Source organism: Salmo salar, chromosome 22 (assembly GCF_965601325.2).
Source record: "Salmo salar chromosome 22, fSalSal1, whole genome shotgun sequence".
NCBI classification, from domain to species: domain Eukaryota; kingdom Metazoa; phylum Chordata; class Actinopteri; order Salmoniformes; family Salmonidae; genus Salmo; species Salmo salar.
Genome location: NC_138312.1, coordinates 51,955,874 through 51,975,018, shown reverse-complemented (window position 1 = coordinate 51,975,018; position 19,145 = coordinate 51,955,874). Strand labels below are relative to the sequence as shown.

General features: G+C 41.2%; 1 protein-coding gene across 3 annotated transcripts; it reads right to left on the bottom strand.

Moving 5' to 3' along the window:
• Window positions 1-1,745: 1,745 nt before the first annotated feature.
• Window positions 1,746-19,145, bottom strand: tfap2c (transcription factor AP-2 gamma (activating enhancer binding protein 2 gamma)). 3 transcript variants are annotated; one of them, XM_014168130.3, is made up of 8 exons: window positions 18,694-19,145; window positions 17,081-17,539; window positions 16,814-16,865; window positions 15,051-15,134; window positions 13,861-14,083; window positions 8,478-8,596; window positions 3,700-3,841; window positions 1,746-3,354 (listed from the first exon to the last, which is right to left on the bottom strand). In XM_014168130.3, the coding sequence occupies exons 1-8, from the start codon at window positions 18,739-18,741 to the stop codon at window positions 3,060-3,062; spliced, it is 1,422 nt and encodes a 473-aa protein (XP_014023605.1). In that variant the 5' UTR covers window positions 18,742-19,145; the 3' UTR covers window positions 1,746-3,059. The 3 variants fall into 3 exon arrangements, with proteins under 3 accessions (XP_014023605.1, XP_014023606.1, XP_014023607.1); XM_014168131.3 differs by having other exon boundaries at window positions 15,063-15,134; XM_014168132.3 differs by lacking the exon at window positions 15,051-15,134.

The window sequence follows — 19,145 nt, the reverse complement described above, 5'->3', positions numbered from 1 at the left end:
ACATCCACTGGCGGCTTTCAAAAGGCCAAACAGCGATGGCAAGAACTATAAACAGTTACTTAGCTAATAACTAGTTTGTGGCTAAAGCTAACAGCAAAAAGCAACACCTGGGAGTAGACAAACATTAACAAGTATTTGATAGTGGAGAAAAAAATAAATAAAAGCTCCTCTGGTCGAAGAGGAAGGAAGTGTTGCCGTAACCGTGCTAGACCAGTAATCAAAGACAATTGAAGCAGTTCCTTGTGTCAGCTTTCAACCCCTCTGGAGAAATAAATAAATGTAACTGAAGGCAGTTACGGACTACCGCTAGCAGAGTGCTCAGCTACAGCGGGGGTGACAGGTCTGGTCAAACAGGTTCTAAGGGAGATGCTCCTACTTGTTGGGCTGCTAGACATGACATGAGTCAAACAGAAAACTATTTGTCCAACTAGGCGGTGTCTGTGTCCGAATACCCATACTAGCGTACTACATACTTAAACTGCATACTCATTTCGGTGTTTGATCTACTGTGGTAGAATTCGCTTGTCTTTTCCGATTCACGTGTTTGACAACAGCTGATAATCAGATAAATTGACGCGCTGTACCAAAATGAACGAATGGCGGGGCTCAACGCAGTTGCACATTAGATGGCGCATTTGGAGTACTAGTTTAGACATTTCGCTTACTATAAAAATTTTTTTTTCGCATACTATTTAGTACGCTAGTATGGGTCTTCGGATACGGCCAATGGTTTCTTAGTGAACAACACCGCAGGACACAGGGTAGTAAAATAGGGAGGTCAGTAGTAACACATTTCAATGAGGCGTTGGATAGCCCAGATAAGAAGTATGTTGTAGGCTTCCTACATACCGTATGTGTCACTTAAGTGAAAGCTACTCTGAAATCCCGCTGTAATCTTGAGTCAAGTGTCTAACATGGATAATCGTATGATACGTTTGTTTCACATGGGGGCAGGGATTTGTGTTGAGAGTTGATGTGATCCATGTAAATAGACTTGCTGCATGAATCAGTGGTAGAGTATTACGGTGCCTTGCTCAAGAGTCAACACATTGAGCACCACAGCACCTTAGTTCAATCGTTTTTTTCCTCACAGATCAAAATGGTCTTCCCCCTATTGTGAAACATCCAACTCACACATTTGTCAGTGTGTCATATGATAAAGTAGAGATCAGCTTAGATTAGGCAACACATGAAAACACCTGTTCCCCAGATGGGCATATGAATGTGAAAAGGGGGAACCTTCTAAAAAATAAAGTCCACAAAATTAACAACAGTTTTAGGGGGACAAACAGGTATGTGTGCTGTGCACCAAACGGTTAACTAAGTGAAAACATAAACTAGCAATGTTTGGCTCGGACCTGAGTGCATGACCCTCAAATGAATCCTTTTTCTACCATTTTCATGCACCAAGCCACATTCCTTATTTGTGTAGCTAAATTACTACAGATAATGATGCCCAATGTTCCCATTATTTGTGGGACTTTTACTGTTTATTAATAGGAAAATCTTCACACACATGACTTGTCCATCATTTATGAAACACAAAGCTGAAAAAACAGGGGCTGTTGTACTTTGTGTGTGTGTGTGTGTGTATGTGTGTGAGCATGAGTGTGTGTGTGTGTGTGTGTGTGTGTGTGTGGTTGCGAGAAAAAGAGAAATGGCGAGAGGGACAGAAGTCCTTGTCTGATAGCTCATTAACGTCTATGCAAGGCTCTCGCCCAGAGAGGAGAAAATCAACAAAGTCCTTATAACAGGGCTGTCTTTTTATTATTTTTCCTAGGACTTTAAAACAGTTTTACACATATTCAAAAAGCATATCATACCCACTGCCTAACCTCTACATTATAAAAACTAACCCATTTATAAAAGTTTAACACATTGTAAAAAGTTAAGCCATACACCAGAATGATACCATTATTTACATATCCCATTAAATTACAACATCAATTAGAAAATATTTACATTCAGGGTAAAGGTAATGGACAAAAATATAAACATTTTGCACACACACACACACACACACACACACACACACACACACACACACACACACACACACACACACACACACACACACACACACACACACACACACACACACACACACACACACACACACACAATGAAACACATACACTCTTGCTGGCATACTGGCTGAAAGAGATACAGTTCAGATGAAAATGTCTTATTAGGATTGGATACATTTAACATCAATGTTGAATAGTTTTTGTACTGAAGGTGAGGGATATCTAATCTGGTCCAGGACTGATTCCTTTTACATTGCAAAGTTTACAAATACTAAAGGAACCAATGGGCAATATGAGTACTTAAAGACAGGATTCAAAGTAGCAAAGAGCCCATTGCCTTTTGTCACAGCCCACAAGTAACCATCCGGTATCAAACACTGAATGGCTGCTATTGCAAATCACCTTTAAGGTTTCTGGGGAAAACAGACAAACACACAAACAGGCTTTTTTCCAGACCTACTAAAAAAACTCCCATGAAAAAAACCACAATAACACTGTACCCATTGAAGCCATTTTGAAAATGTTCTTCTCTTCCGTAGAAAAAAAGTGTCCTTTGGTAAGTCCAATGGGAACTGAGCACCGCGGAAGAGACACAGGAAATCAGAGGCTTTGCCTCCAGACAGAAGAGGGGAAAAAAGCTGAAAAGAATTCACAGCCACAGCAACCCATCTTGAAATGATGTCCTCTAGGGAAACAACAAAGTCTGCTTTCTGTTCCTTACCCCATGTCAACTAAGTCCAGACCCTTTGGCTGTGCACACTTTAAGCACCCACTACTACAGTAGGCACCAAGGTAGGTCGATCTCGCATTGAAAGCAGCCCAAAGGTGGTAGCCGGGCAAAAGCAGTGTTATTTGAGAAACTAAACTTGTAAACATTGGCCATAACGGGGTAAAATGTTCAATTCAACTGGGCGGATACACAAAAAAATCTAGAATCAGAATCATACAGATCATTTTCGCTTCTAAATATCGATGTCAAAGAAGTCCAAAGGGGAAACGGGGGGCTGTACAGTCCAACAGGATAGTATTTCCTCATTTCCTGTGCTTCTCCATTTTGTCAGAGGCTTTGCTACCGTTGTCGGAGGAGCCCTGCGTGTCGCTGCCCGAGCTCAGGTACATTTTGTCCACCTGTTTGAGGGCCTCATTCAGGTAGTTCTGGAGGGAGGTCATGGCGGCGCAGATGGCGGGCGAGCCGAAGCCGTGGGTGATGAGGCTGAAGTGGGTCAGGCAGCCCTGGATGCCCTGATCCAGGATGGGTGCCGGTCGCGTGTTCCCCAGAGGCGAACGGTCCTGAGTCAGCAGATCAGTGAACTCTTTACAGATTTGCCTGGTGAAAAAAAGATGACAGAAATGTTGATAGCGAAATGTACATGACCCAGACTTGGACTACTGGATTTACATCTAGTTGACAATGATCCAATCAGAGAAGTACACGGTTTCATGTTGACACTATGAAATTGGGAGGTCTCAAAAGTAGCATAGTTATCAAGATGTTTTATAAATCAAGAGCAGATTGAAAACTACAGATTTTTTTTTTTTGAAAAACGTTGAAAACCGAGTCAAAACTTCACATACCTTCAAAACCCTGCAGGGCTTTTATGTAAATTACATCCCTTAATTTGGAGGAGAGAGAGAGATAGAGAGAGAGACAGAAAGACAGAGAGATACTCACTTAGCAGCAAGGAGCATGTTCTTGCGGGAGTTGACCTCATTACGTTCCACGTGTGGTCGACCAAGGTATTCAGCGATGGCCTTTGCCGGGAACTCTGTCTCACACGAGTAGCCAAAATCCCTTGCTAAGTGAACGGCTTCTCCTATAAAGACAAAGACACAGTTTGAAAACTCCACAAACAGATGCAAAATAAGACACCAAAACTCTTATCTTGGAGACCGAAATGCAAATGTGGTCTTGCTGACATACCACAGCCCACAGGGGCACTATATGTAGATAGTGGAACAGTGCAAGGAACAATAATCAGTCGTGCTCAGTCTCTTAGCTAGGGTGAAGACAAGCCACTGAGGGTGAATGTATCCCATCTTCAGGGGGGACTTCCTGCATGGTCTTTAATGGGCTGATGTGGCTAACTGCACCCGGACGGCCTGTAGCACCAAACAGAGTCACTTATTGATAAACACGCACATCACATGGGGAATGTAGCAATTCAGAAACGCTAGGCTTTAAGGTCAGTTGGCCCTCCTGGCAAGTGGAACACGTGATAACCAGCCTTGATTCAGACTTTGAAGGTCTCTAAATAACACCGGCCCCGAGTCATTCTCCTGCACCCATTTATAGGGATTAGGGATAAGAGGGAAAAAATGAATTCACACGTGGCTATGAGCGGTTAGACGTGATTAAATTAATATTGGGCACACAGCTATGCGTCATTGTTTAGACATTGTCTAGCCGAGGTATGACTGATGAGGGCGTCAAAGATGGGATTCATAAATAAACGGATGTGACTATTCTGCCTCAAAACAACAAACAAATCTAGACAAGAGACATCTTCATGAAATACTTCATGAGAGGAGATGGGCAGGGTCGTTGCTACATACAGTTGAAGTAGGAAGTTTACATACACTTAGGTTGGAGTCATTAAAACTCGTTTTTCAACAACTCCACAAATTTCGTGTTAACAAACTATAGTTTTGGCAAGTCAGTTAGGACATCTACTTTGTGCATGACACAAGTAATTTTTCCAACAATTGTTTACAGACAGAATATTTCACTGTATCACAATTCCAGTGGGTCAGAAATGTACATACACTAAGTTGACTGTGCCTTTAAACAGCTTGTAAAATTCCATAAAATGATGTCATGGCTTTAGAAGCTTCTGATAGGCTAATTGACATAATTTGAATCAATTGGAGGTGTACCTGTGGAAGGAATTTCAAGGCCTATGTTCAAACTCAGTGCATCTTTGCTTGACATCATGGGAAAATCAAAAGAAATAGAACTGTTTGGCCTTAATGACCATCGTTATGTTCGGAGGAAAAAGGGGAATGCTTGCAAGCCGAAGAACACCATCCCAACCGTGAAGCACGGGGGTGGCAGCATCATGTTGTGGGGTGCATTGCTGCAGGAGGGACTGGTGCACTTCACAAAATAGATGGCATCATGAGGCAGGAAAATGAAGGGGATATATTGAAGCAACAGCTCAAGAAATCAGTCAGGAAGTTAAAGCTTGGTTGCAAATGGGTCTTCCAAATGGACAATGACCCCAAGCATACTTCCAAAGTTGTGGCAAAATGGCTTAAGGACAACAAAGTCAAGGTATTGGAGTGGCCATCACAAAGCCCTGACCTCAATCCTATAGAAAATGTGTGGACAGAATTGAAAAAGGGTGTGCAAGCAAGGAGGCCTACAAACCTGATTCAGTTACACCAGCTCTGTCAGGAGGAATGGGACAAAATTCACCCAACTTATTGTGGGAAGCTTGTGGAAGGCTACCCAAAACTTTTGACCCAAGTTAAACAATTTAAAGGCAATGCTACCAAATACTAATTGAGTGTATGTAAACTTCTGACCCACTGGGAATGTGATGAAAGAAATAAAAGCTGAAATAAATCATTCTCTCTACAATTATTCTGACATTTCACATTCTTAAAATAAGGTGGTGATCCTAACTGACCTAAGACAGGGAATTTTTACTGGGATTAAATGTCAGGAATTGTGAAAAACTGAGTTTAAATGTATTTGGCTAAGGTGTATGTAAACTTCCGACTTCAACTGTATGAGTACACTGGAGGTCAGGAGCACAGTATGTATTATTATTATTATTATTGTTTTTAATAATACTGTTGAGTGTTATAGTAGTAGAATTCACAAGGTGCAATTTCCAAACTTGATTGTCTATCAGGAGTTTTCCTCTTGTTAAATTCACTCACTGACAGTCAGTCAATTAGCCCATGTCAGTTAAAACAATTTAGATTGGTAAAGTAGTCTAGTTAGTCTAGCCAGCTATCTAAACTTGTAGTAATCATGGCTGAAATTACCGACCGGGCACACAGGTCATGTGCCCAGGGGCCCTGACTTCGAGGGGGCCCCCATTGATTTCGTTATTCACTCTAACTTAGATACACTACACTGCCAAAAGTATGTGGACACCCCTTCAAATTAGTGAATTCAGCTATTTCAGCCACACCCAGGTGTATAACATTTTGCCATGCAATCTCCATAGACAAACATTGGCAGTAGAATGGCCTGCACTAAAGAGTTCAGTGACTTTCAACGTGGCACCGCCACCTTTCCAACAAGTCAGTTCGTAAAATGTCTGCCCTGCTAGAACTTCCCCGGTCAACTGGAAGTGCTTTTATTGTGAAGCGGAAACGTCTAGGAGCAACAACGGCTCGGCCGCGAAGTGGTAGGCCACACAAGCTCACAGAACGGGACCGTCGAGTGCTGAAGCGCGTAGGGTGTAAAAATCGTCTGTCCTCAGTTGCAACACAATACCGAGATCCAAAATGCCTCTGGAAACAACGTCAGCACAATAACTGATTGTCGGGAGCTTCATGAAATGGGTTTCCGAGGCTGAGCAGCCGCACACAAACATAAGATCAAAATGCGCAATGTCAAGCGTCGGCTGGAGTGGTATAAAGCTCGCAGCCATTGGGACTCTGGAGCAGTGGAAAAGCGTTCTCTGGAGTGATGAATTAAGCTTCACCATCTGGCAGTCCGACGGACAAATCTGGGCTTGGAGGATGCCAGGAGGATGCTACCTGCCCCAATGCATAGTGCAAACTGTCAAGTTTGGTGGTGGAGGAATAGTGGTCTGGGGCTGTTTTTCATGGTTCGGGCTAGGCACCTTAGTTCCAGTGAAGGGAAATCTTAACCCAACAGCATACAATGAAATGCTAGATGATTCTGTACTTCTAACTTTGTGGCAACAGTTTGGGGAAGGCCCTTTCCTGTTTCAACATGACGATGCCCCCGTACAAAGCAAGATCCATACAGAAATGGTTTAGCGAGATCGGTGTGGAAGAACTTGACTGGCCTGCATATAGCCCTGACCTCAACCCCATAGAACACCTTTGGGATAAATTGGAACACTGACTGACAGCCAGGCCTAATCACCCAACATCAGTGCCCGAACTCACTAATGCTCTTGTGGCTGAATGGAAACATGTCCCCTCAGCAATGTTCCAACATCTAGTGGAATGCCTTCCCAGAAGAGGGGAGGCTATTATAGCATTATTTTGGAATGGGATGTTTGACGAGCACGTGTCCACATACAATACCTGGCCAAAAGTATCATATTAACATGGCATAAGTCATGGCAAAATGTGTAGAATTGCAGGAAATGTGCTTTTAAAACTGAAAACATTTATCCCCACCCTATAGCAAAATGTGTAGAACTGCAGGAAATTAGCTGTAAAATGGCAACATTTTTTTCCCCTATGTAAAGCATTTGCTTACCTATTGTTAATAGAATACTTTTTTTGATAACAGATCCCTCTGTTATATTTTTTAATTCCTGTGCTGAGTTAATGTGAATTAATGTGTATCGGCTAATTAAATAGCTAATAGACTATGCGTTTGTAGATCGACTGAGGTGAATGAAGCTACAGTACCCAATGTGATAATGGCTTGGGTAATTTTAGTTTTTTTGCCATTCTACAAATAGCATTTTAGAGTTATTAAATTGTATAGAAAACCCCACCAACCCCAACACACACACACACACATTAAAACTCACACCCTGGCTACAGCTCTGGAGATGTGTACTGTGTGGTGATTTCACATGTTCCCTTTACATCTTTGAAGAGTTTGTGTGATCTGTAAGACAGGAAGGTTACAAGCTACACATTTCTTTGTCCTTTGGTCATGTGTGTTGTATTAGATAGTGTCACAGCCGTAATAGACAGGCCTGGACTCGATAAAGTTTCAGGGCTATTCTCGTGCTCTTTGGTCTTGCCAGCTTCGTGATAACCTCAAAATATCACCAAGACAGTCAGTGTGGATAACGTCAACGCTGCCTTGATATTCAAAGACAGAGGAATGCCAGCAAGAACTCAAACATCAGATTGGTCACAGCCATTTTGACCAAAAAGGAAGAAATTACAAGAAAGGTACTAGCCACGTTTACTATATACTATATACAGCCAGTATTATAGTAATACTGTCACAGTAGCTTAGGGATCTCAACTTTTCTGTTTATCATAGAAATACTGTATAATGAATAGATAGATGGTAGAAACAACCATGGGTGTAAGCAACGGTGTCTGATCACCATCTCAGACAACTTAATCAGATATTGCTAATCACATCTCTCCGTGCATAATATGTGCAATAATCAATTCAATTGACAGACCATTTTTGGATGAGCCAGCTTGTTCAAAGAGTAAAGATGGAGATGAGTTCTATGCATTGTATTTCTATGGTGTTATATGTTGAGACCACTCTGGGGCACATTTACCACAGTTTAAGTTTGAAGAGGAAATTGAGCGGCGTACCTTCTACCAGTGCAGTTAACAGGGTGACGTTAGCAGCCTTTCTCCTTCCAGCGGGCAGGTTGAGCCCAATCTTGTCCAGCTTCTCTCTCAATGACCGGCCACCATTTTTAGACTTGGCTCTGCAGGAAAAATAGTGTCATCATTAATTGACAATATGTAATCTCTCTCTCTCTCTCTCTCTCTCTCTCTCTCTCTCTCTCTCTCTCTCTCTCTCTCTCTCTCTCTCTCTCTCTCTCTCTCTCTCTCTCTCTCTCTCTCTCTCTCTCTCTCTCTCTCTCTCTCTCTCTCTCTCTCTCTCTCTCTCTCTCTCTCTCTCTCGTTTTTAAAAGAAAGCACATTTTTTTGGTCCATTAAAATAACATCAAATTGATCAGAAATACAGTATAGACATTGTTAATGTTGTAAATGACTATTGTAGCTAGAAATGGCAGATTTTTTTATGGAATATCTACGTAGGCGTACAGAGGCCCATTATCAGCAACCATCACTCCTGTGTTCCAATGGCACGTTGTGTTAGCTAATCCAAGTTCATCATTTTAAAAAGGCTAATTGATCATTAGAAAACCCTTTTGCAATTATGTTAACACAGCTGAAAACTGTTGTACTGATTAAAGAAGCAATAAAACTGGCCTTCTTTAGACTAGTTGAGTATCTGGAGCATCAGCATTTATGGGTTTGATTACATGCTCAAAATGGCTTTTTCTATGCAACTCTGCCTAGAAGGCCAGCATCCCGGGGTCATCGCTTCACTGTTGATGTTGAGACTGGTGTTTTGCGGTTACTATTTAATGAAGTTGCCAGTTGAGGACTTGTGAGGTGGTCTGTTTCTCAAACTAGACTCTCAATTGTACTTGTCCTCTTGCTCAGTTGTGCACCGGGGCCTACCACACCTCTTTCTATTCTGGTTAGAGCCAGTTTGCACTGTTCTGTGAAGGGAGTAGTACACAGCATTGTACGAGATCTTCATTTTCTTGGCAATTTCTTGCATGGAATAGCCTTCATTATTCAGATCAAGAATAGACTGACCAGTTTCAGAAGAAAGTACTTTGTTTCTGGCCATTTTGAGCCTGTAATCGAACTCACAAATGCTGATGCTCCAGATACTCAACTAGTCTAAAGGCCAGTTTAATTGCTTCTTTAATTAGCACAACCATTTTCAGCTGTGCTAATATAATCACAAAAGGGTTTTCTAATGATCAATTAGCCTTTTAAAATTATAAACTTGGATTAGCTAACACAACGTTCCATTGGAACACAGGAGTGACGGTTGCTGATAATGGGCCTCTGTACGCCTATGTAGATATTCCATAAAGAAATCTACTGTTTCTAGCTACAATAGTCATTTACAACATTATCAATGTCTACACTATATTTCCGATCAATGTTATGTTATTTTACTGGACAAAAAAGTGATTTTCTTTCAAAAACAAGGACATTTCTAAGTGACCCTAAACTTTTGAACGGTAGTGGATATACAGTTAAAGACGAAAGTTTACATACATTTAGGTTGGAGTCATTAAAACTCATTTTTCAACCACTCCCCAAATGTCTTATTAACAAATTATAGTTTTGGCAAGTCGGTTAGGACATCTAATTTGTGCATGACACAAGTAATTTTTCCAACAATTGTTTACAGACAGAATATTTCACTTATAATTCACTGTATCACAATTCCAGTGGGTCAGAAGTTTACATACACTAAGTTGATTGTGCCTTTAAACAGCTTGGAAAATTCCAGAAAACGATGTCACGGCTTTAGAAGCTTCTGATTGGCTGGTTGACATCATTTGAGTCAATTGGAGGAGGACCTGTGGATGTATTTCAAGGCCTAACTTCAAACTCAGTGCCTCTTTGCTTGACATCATGGGGAAATCACAAGAAATCAGCCAAGACCCCAGGAAAAACATTGTAGACCTCCACAAGTCTGGTTCATCCTTGGGAGCAATTTCCAAACGCCTGAAGGTACCACGTTCATCTGTACAAACAATAGTACACAAGTAAAAACACCATGGCACCACGCAGCCGTCATACCGCTCAGGAAGGTGACGCCTTCTGTCTCCTAGAGATGAGCGTACTTTGGTGCGAAAAGTGTAAATCAATCCCAGAACAACAGCAAAGAACCTTGTGAAGATGCTGGAGGAAACAGGTACAAAAGTATCTATATCCACAGTGAAACGAGTCCTATATCGACATAACCCTAAAGTCCACTCAGCAAGGAAGAAGCCACTGCTCCAAAACCGCCATAAAAAAGCCAGACTGCGGTTTGCAACTGCACATGGGGACAAAGATCATGCTTTTTGGAGAAATGTCCTCTGGTTTGATGAAAAAAAATAGAACTGTTTGGCCTTAATGACCATCATTATGTTTGGAGGAAAAAGGGGGAGGCTTGCAAGCCGAAGAACACCATCCAAACCATGAAGCACGGGGGTGGCAGCATCATGTTGTGGAGGTGCTTTGCTGCAGGAGGGACTGGTGCACTTCACAAAATAGATGGCATCATGAGGCAGGAAAATATGTGTATATATTGAAGCAACGTCTCAAGACATCAGTCAGAAAGTTAAAGCTTGGTTGCAAATGGGTCTTCCAAATGGACAATGACCCCAAGCATACTTCCAAAGTTGTGGCAAAATGGCTTAAGGACAACAAAGTCAAGGTATTGGAGTGGCCATCACAAAGCCCTGACTTCAATCCTATAGAAAATGTATGGGCAGAACTGAAAAAGCGTGTGCGAGCAAGGAGGCCTACAAACCTGACTCAGTTACACCAGCTCTGTCAGGAGGAATGGGCCAAAATTCACCCAACTTATTGTGGGAAGCTTGTGGAAGGCTACCCGAAAAGTTTGACCCAAGTTAAACAATTTAAAGGCAATGCTACCAAATACTAATTGAGTGTATGTAAGCTTCTGACCCACTGGGAATGTGATGAAAGAAATAAAAGCTGAAATAAATCATTCTCTCTACTATTATTCTGACATTTCACATTCTTACAATAAAGTGGTGATCCTAACTGGCCTATTCTTACTAGGATTAAATGTCAGGAATTGTGAAAAACTGAGTTCAAATGTATTTGGCTCAGGTGTATGTAAACTTCCGACTTCAACTGTATGTATATGTATATATACATATATTATGTATATTATTATGTATATTCTCTTTTTGGGGGGGCAAACTCAATATACTTTAAAATGACTGAAACCAAATAGAAACTGTGTAGAAATATAATGGACCTACATTCATACAGTTTCTTGACTGTGTCCAGCTCACCAAATAATCACTAATATGAAATCTAGACAGTCAGGGAACATTTTTAGTGTGGCCCTCTGGGCATCTTTGAAAACCGAATGTGGCCCCCGGGGCAAAATGAGTTTGACAAATCTGCTCTAACTTTAGAATTTAGCATGTTCCATTCTATAGGCTATTTGTGATGGAATGGTTTTTCTATAAAGCGCAGAGACAGCAACTCCAGACTTCCTGTCACCCTAACTCCAGACTTCCTGTCACCCTAACTCCAGGCTTCCTGTCACCCTAATTCCAGGCTTCCTGTCACCCTAACTCCAGGCTTCCTGTCACCCTAACTCCAGGCTTCCTGTCACCCTAACTCCAGGCTTCCTGTCACTTTGAGAGAGCATAGCAGTGAAAGGCCCATCCCTGAAGGAGGCCACATCATACACTTTTGAAAACAAATAAATCAAATGAAAAAGAGCCTCCGATACCCTTCCTGACCTAAAAATAAATAAAACACTGACACAAATTATGCTTTTCCCGCCTTAAGCACATAGCAGGGAAATCACACACACACACACACACACGATTCAGTTTTCCGCATGACTGATTGGCAGGCTTCGCTCCCTCTGTGGTGGGTGAGAGAGACAGCGTCTTTGGGGAGGCATGTGTGTGACTGCCTCCCTCTCTCCACAGCCCCCACTCTATCCTATCGCTTCATGACCTACTTAACAGTGTGTGTGTGTGTGTGTGTGTGTGTGTGTGTGTGGTGTGTGTGTGTGTGTGTGTGTGTGTGTGTGTGTGTGTGGCATGTGAGAGAGGCGTTTAACGTCTGTGGCACTGGCAGGGGCACATGGGAAGTGAGAAACATGCCTTCCCAGCAGAAACAGGCAGGGGCCCTGGTCAGAATCCCATAGTCCCTCAACAGACTGCCTGCTGACATATGGGGCACAAGGTCAACTACTCAGCAGCAATTAAAATAGCCCTGCAACCCCCCTGAACACACACTCTGTCTCCCTCACTCTCTCATATACTGGTGCTAACTACTCTGATGTAACCTTTCCCCAAAGTGAAGTACCAGGAATTGCAGAGTATACAAAAAGGTAGTCAAGATGCTTTCAACCACACAATTACTGAAGAGGAACAGCTGCTTTTAGAGAACCCCTTTTTTACGAATCAGTCAACGTTGCTTTACTGACCTACTGTCTGTCTATGAACCAGGTCAGAACTTTTCTTCACACTACAGACCTGCAACTGATACCAAGCTTTCATTAGTTTAGTATCCAGCAGTATCCTGAAGCTTTCATTCACTTAGTATCCAGCAGCACCCTGAAGCACTGTGCCTTCACAAAGTATTCATACCCCTTAACTTATTCCACATTTTGTTGTGTTACAGCCTGAATTCAAAATGGACAAAAATAGATTTTTTGTATCACCCGTCTATACAAAATGCCCCTTAATGACAAAGTGAAAACATGCTTTTAGAAATGTTAGCAAATGCATTGAAAATACATAAATATGTAATTTAATTTAGCATACATACCCCTGAGTCAACACATCTGAAGTAGCTCACTATTTTAAAAAATATATATATTCTAAAAACCTGTTTTTGCTTTGTCATTATGGGATATTGTGTGTAGATTGATGAGTTGTATTTATTTTTTATCCATTTTAGAATAAGGCCGCAAGGTAACAAAATGTGGAAAAAGTCACGGGGTCTGAATACTTTTCGATTGCACTGTACATCTGTAGCTCACTAACTATAGAACAGCAGCATTATCCAATTTACCAGGGACATCTCTCGGAGACATGCATGTTATGTTTCGTATGGACATCTCTCCATCATTTCCTAAATATACCATATCAGCTAGACCAAAATCAGTGATCCTTTGAGCTGCTGTCAACCATATTGTAACAGACTAGATGTTGGGCATTGTTCACAATTGCACCCAATGAAAAAACAGTAACACCTGCCATTATAATGCATTATGATGCAGTTATAATGGATTTGCTTATTTAAATCTTTGGGGTAACACTTTACCAGGTATAGCACATTATGATTGATGTTATATTGCTTTGCAAGACCTGTCATAAGCATGTTTAACACCCTTAAAATGTCTTATAACCATCTCATAATGGATTCATATTGTGCGGATACTGACCTACGAAGGACTCCCCCCAGCAAAGAGGCGTTGAGGCATTCGGGAGGAGACAGACGCCGCTGCACCTCTGCCACAGTCACCTTGTACTTGGAGGTGGAGCTGAGAAGCGAGAGACGTCCAGGCACTGAGCAGAACACCTCGGTGGGGTTGGACACCATGCCTAACAGGGACTCCTTCTGGAAGGGCAGGCCCAATGAGTTGCCCTTGGGGAGGGACACGGGGCCTGGGGAAGGGGTGGAGAGAGAGGAGAGGTTAGTATGAGTGTTGGTTAATAATGTTAATAATGTGAAGAGACATTATAATGAGAGGAAAAGTACGAGGAAAAGTTGGAGTATCAAGGTTAATGTAGAGTATCTTTACTGTCCCATTGGAAATTATGGTTTGCAGAGAGGATAGACAGAAATTAGACAACATTATTGGACTTTATGGAGGCTGTGCTACATTGTAAACATGTTCTGGGTGAAGAGACTGTTTCTTTGAGAAACTCCAGAAAATGTTTAGTTTTTTAAAAGGATTTGAGTCATCAAGACTGGTTGCATTTGCCGACAGTTGTAAAAATCCCTCTCCACTGTCTGTTGCCGCCCCATACTGCAGCTTGGATTCCAACTTTAACATGCTTTCTCTTATAATAAACTGTGAAATGTAACATCATCATAATGATTTGTAAAAAAAATCTGTATAACTCAGAATTATTACATGTACACAACAAACCTGTTTCCTTTGCGGAAGCCAAGATGTACACCATAAGTGGCCATTCACTAGATAACTATGATGAACTGGTGTGTTTTTCACCAACAGTCATTCCTGAGGTTTCACAGCTAAAAGTCCCCTCATTCCTACCACCCACTGACATGACATCCATACGCATACACAACTGTTCCATGCTACTTCACAGAGAGTCCCTTCTCCCTGCCTTGCCGTAGACCAACCCTATCGCTACTTCTAATTGAGTGACTAAAATAAAGACTTGTTTTATAGAAACATGGCCCAAATTGGATGGCCATTTTGGATCAAATGTTCAATGGTCTGTAGCTTCTAATCGAGTGAATAATAAGAACCTAACCTAAAAACTTCTGTTGTACAGCAACAGGGCCCAAACTGGCAAACTGGGTGGCCCTTTTAGATCAACATTTCAAGGGTCAAACCACACAAGTTACACCCAGACAAACATACAAGTACACTACATATACCTTCGTCCTCACCCGCAAGAATGCCCCCCTCATAATAAGTCCTCTGTAAGCGATCAAGGTTTCTGCCCCCTCGTAGTCCTAGTACTGAGACAAGAATCACAAAGGGGGACAAAATTACAATTTACAGCTCATCTATAGGGTACAAGGCTAAGAGTGAGGTATTGCTGCCGCCGTTTACAAGAATGTAGGCTACCCAGTCTGACCTTGAGTGGAGATCAATAAAGTGAGCCAGCACACACTGTAACGAAGACTATATGTCCTTTATCGTGCTGTACAACTTGCTACCTCCTTGATATTGTATGTTTTTTATCGGATTGTCGAATTGATTTAAAACGAATCATCAAAGACGTCCACCAATTTAATACAATCCAAAATGGCTGCCATTGAGAAAAATATGCAAAACAAAGCATTAATACCATTTAGGTAGCTTTAACACAAATGCTTATACTGTAGCTGGATTTAATATTTTATTCAAGCTTTCAACTGCCTAAAAAAAATGGCCATCAAAAATCCGGCCGAGTTTTGTACTAATTTTGTTTATTTGGGCTAAAAATACAAATAAATGTGTGCGTGCACGTTAGGCTATTCATTCTAAATACTGTTTACTATACATTTTTTACACTGTATCAGTCTCATACTTCATCCTGTGAAGCAAGCAGTTTAGCATTATACATGTAGGCTTTATTACAGAAAATACATGAACTATTCTTTACCGTTCTTGCCAATGTTGCGAAGGACATACCATTCACACAAACTCTAGTCACCCACCACATCACAATAATGTTATCTAGCGTCACAGTTCCTGAACCTGTATGTTCACAGTGATGTTGTTTTAACAAACCTCACTAACATCTATTATCAATTTACTACTAATATGATAGCCTTGAATTCAATATCTACAATTCATTCATCTATACATTCATTCGGTTACAAAGGTGGTGCAGAATTTCAAATCAATGCACAAAATGACTGAATGAAAGACTGTTGAGGGTAGGGCCTACTAGATAACACTGAATCCTGCTCATTCAAAATATTTCATGTCCCAACAAATTACTGAATTGTCCTTCGCATGCAAGGAGGATGCCACACCCCAGCTAAAGCTTGTTCTGCAGAAAGTCAGCCAGCGAGTCTCGAGAAGAGCAACGACCCACTGGACTGCTTTCAACTGGAATTCAAAAGGAGTCGAATGCACCAGCTTAGACCTCTAAAGACTTTCCAAAGCGCTCCCTCTACCTCTCAATGCAGTATTTCAACGGTTGCACAATGTCCTCAGTCCCATCTTGTCAGCTATAGGCTGCCATTTTGAAAAGGTTATTTTTCTGATGTTCTATTCAAACAACCTCAGCACAGGAATCCATAGAGGACCAAACTAGGCTTAGCTAAGTGAACCTCATGACTACTGGGATTATCAATGTATGTACCAACAAGTATAACTACCAGGCTTTCCAACTCAGATTTTCTATCATCAAATGCAAAGACATGTCACTGTACAAATAATTGCTAAATATTTGTAGAAGTAGAATTTTCCAGGTATGTACTTAGAAACAAGCAATCTCAGCTATGGAGTAAATGTAAACAGCTCTCAATGTTTCTCTATTGCATTTTTGTTACCTGTTGCACACCAATTTCTGGCACTGTGCCCTTATACATCAAGCATGTGTAACTCACAAACCAGTAAGGGAATATGGTCTTGAAATTGTGAAAGCATTTCTCATATGTCAATATATTGTAGGCTACATATTTGGAAAGTAAAATAAACCCACCTTTTTTGATGACTGTCTGATCTGCCATTATAATACTGTGGTCATCTACATGCTGAAAAATAAGTTTAAAAAAAGCAATATGTAATACTTATTCTTAGAATAATAATTAAGGGAGTTAATTATGAATATGACATTTCCATTCCATTCATGACAATAAAACCATGCCTTTCATTTGCAAGTCTATTTAGTTTTAGCCTGACCATTGTTTTAGACAGCATGCCTCATTCAATTTCACTCAGACAACAAAATCACAATCAAATCACTCACTTGAACATCATCCAGGCCATGGCCCATTTCATGCAGTCCTATGTTATCACCAATGATGGTTGACTCAATGCTATGGGCGTGAGGCGGTAACAGCTCTGGCCGACGGAAGCCTTCTCTCCTCAAGCCGGACGAGCCGCCGTCCAGGCCCAGAATTTGGCTCGCGAGTCCGCTTCGCGAATGAGGTCCCAGTCCTTCTTGACCATGTCGCCCCGGCCATGACTGCTGTTGGTTAGAGGACGACTGGTGTATGGAGTTGATGTTGAAAGGGTCGCCGAGGTGCGAGTAGGGGTCACTGGACTGGGGGTATGATATAGGCTGGTATGGAGGGGGGAAGTACGGGGGTTGGAAGTCTGAGTTGGCGGAGTGGGAGAGGGACGGTGACGGGCTGTAAATGTGCTGGCTCACCGCGGGGAGGTGAGGTAAGCGGGGGTTCCCATTGCTACTCCCGTCGTGCCTTTCCTGGGGACAGAAGAGAGACCTTAGTTTAGGTTGATAATGATATAGGGATAAATTATAATATATTGTGCCCCTTGTCAACTAGACAAATTCGTAGTGAATCAACAGTCCTCGACAGAATTTATTGGAAAGACAACTGTTGACAGCTAAGCCTGATGCAGATGTCAATATTTATTTTTCACCATCGATTAGGAAAGCATTTGGTGAAATGTTTTACACATTCATGCATAATATTTAGAGGCTGAAATTAATCTATATTTATAATGTTATTTCAGTACACAATTATCAGAAGAAGGCTGCTTAGAACAGCCTTGAAAAGGAAGACATGTTTCACAATTCAAAGAAAAAATGCATATTTTGTTGCACAGAAAAATAACAAAAATAATTGTCTCATTTCTGATAGCATACAATCTATGTGGACTGTTGTGATATTGCTGTTACCACATCACCTCTCAAAAGACAGTCTGGAGGGGACTATTTTACTACCCTTGTGGCCTATATTATTATTATTATTATTAATAATAATAACAACAACACTTTGGTAATTGTAATTATTTACAATAACCTGACTCGGCTCAGAAAAATAGGCCTGCCTAAGTAAATCAAAATGCTTTATACTATCACCTAAATCCAACTCAAGTAACACAAAATATACTTTATTTAACACAAAATAAAATGTTATTTACTGAAATCAAACCACATGTCGTCAGTAGCCAATGCACAGGTCGAGATACTGCGTGAAGAGTAGCCCATCTAGAATAGCCTATATACAACTTATAATGTTACATTAAGAAACATATTCAGGCTACCATTCAAAGAAGAAAAAAAAAACATTTCTGCTAATGCACTTGAACTTACACTCGACAATGAAAAATAGCATAAGCTAACCACTGATCTTTTTTATTCAAAATATGCTTCATAGTTATAACCATTTACCATTAAAATAATTTTCATTCCGTCAAGCTTTTATCAAGTAGTGTGTCTAAAAGGGATTGCCGCGCAACAAATATCTATAAACAAAAAGTCTACCTATTAAAGACGCGATAAAGCGATGGGGCGCATGAGGGCCACAATATTTTTTTATGAAATAATGTTCTTTCATATTTTCGAACCTTGTTGAAACGTAATGCCGTGCGGTTTGTGTCGCTAAAACTCACCTCACAGTCATCCTCGTACTTCACGTTATCTGCTAGTTTCCACAGCATAGTTTCTGACAGACAAAAGCTTTAAACAAGAAGGTTGACCAGGTAAATTGGTGGTCGTCTACGAGTTAATCCAGGTGGGAAACAAAGTTAGACTGTAGCCCACTTCCTAGAAATCACGAATAGACTTATTCAACTCGAGTGGGGCTGCGGTTCCTTGAAGCGCACTGACGTTGGAGCGTAGCTTACTGACGTTTGAGCGTGATTCGGGCGGCTATCAACATAAGTCTTAAAAGCAACTATGAGTGAAAACAGTTTTTCAAGCAAGATCCCTTCCAGTCTGACGCGGTAAGCAGTTACGCAGTGACTATGGGACGAAGCGCTGAATATATGAAACTCGACTCCCTCTGACGGACAAAGTGATGATGTTCAAACCTTTGCTCCTTACTGAATCCGCTTGAAAGTAT

Bases quoted from the DNA above. Each gene is read 5' to 3' on its own strand.
- tfap2c (XM_014168130.3), bottom strand. From the start codon at position 18,741: ATGCTGTGGAAACTAGCAGATAACGTGAAGTACGAGGATGACTGTGAG. The intron at 17,540-18,693 runs GTGAGTTTTAGC...TTCTGTCCCCAG, and splicing joins AGTACGAGGATGACTGTGAG to GAAAGGCACGACGGGAGTAG. The intron at 15,135-16,813 runs GTGGGTTTATTT...TTCTTGTCTCAG, and splicing joins TCAGACAGTCATCAAAAAAG to TACTAGGACTACGAGGGGGC.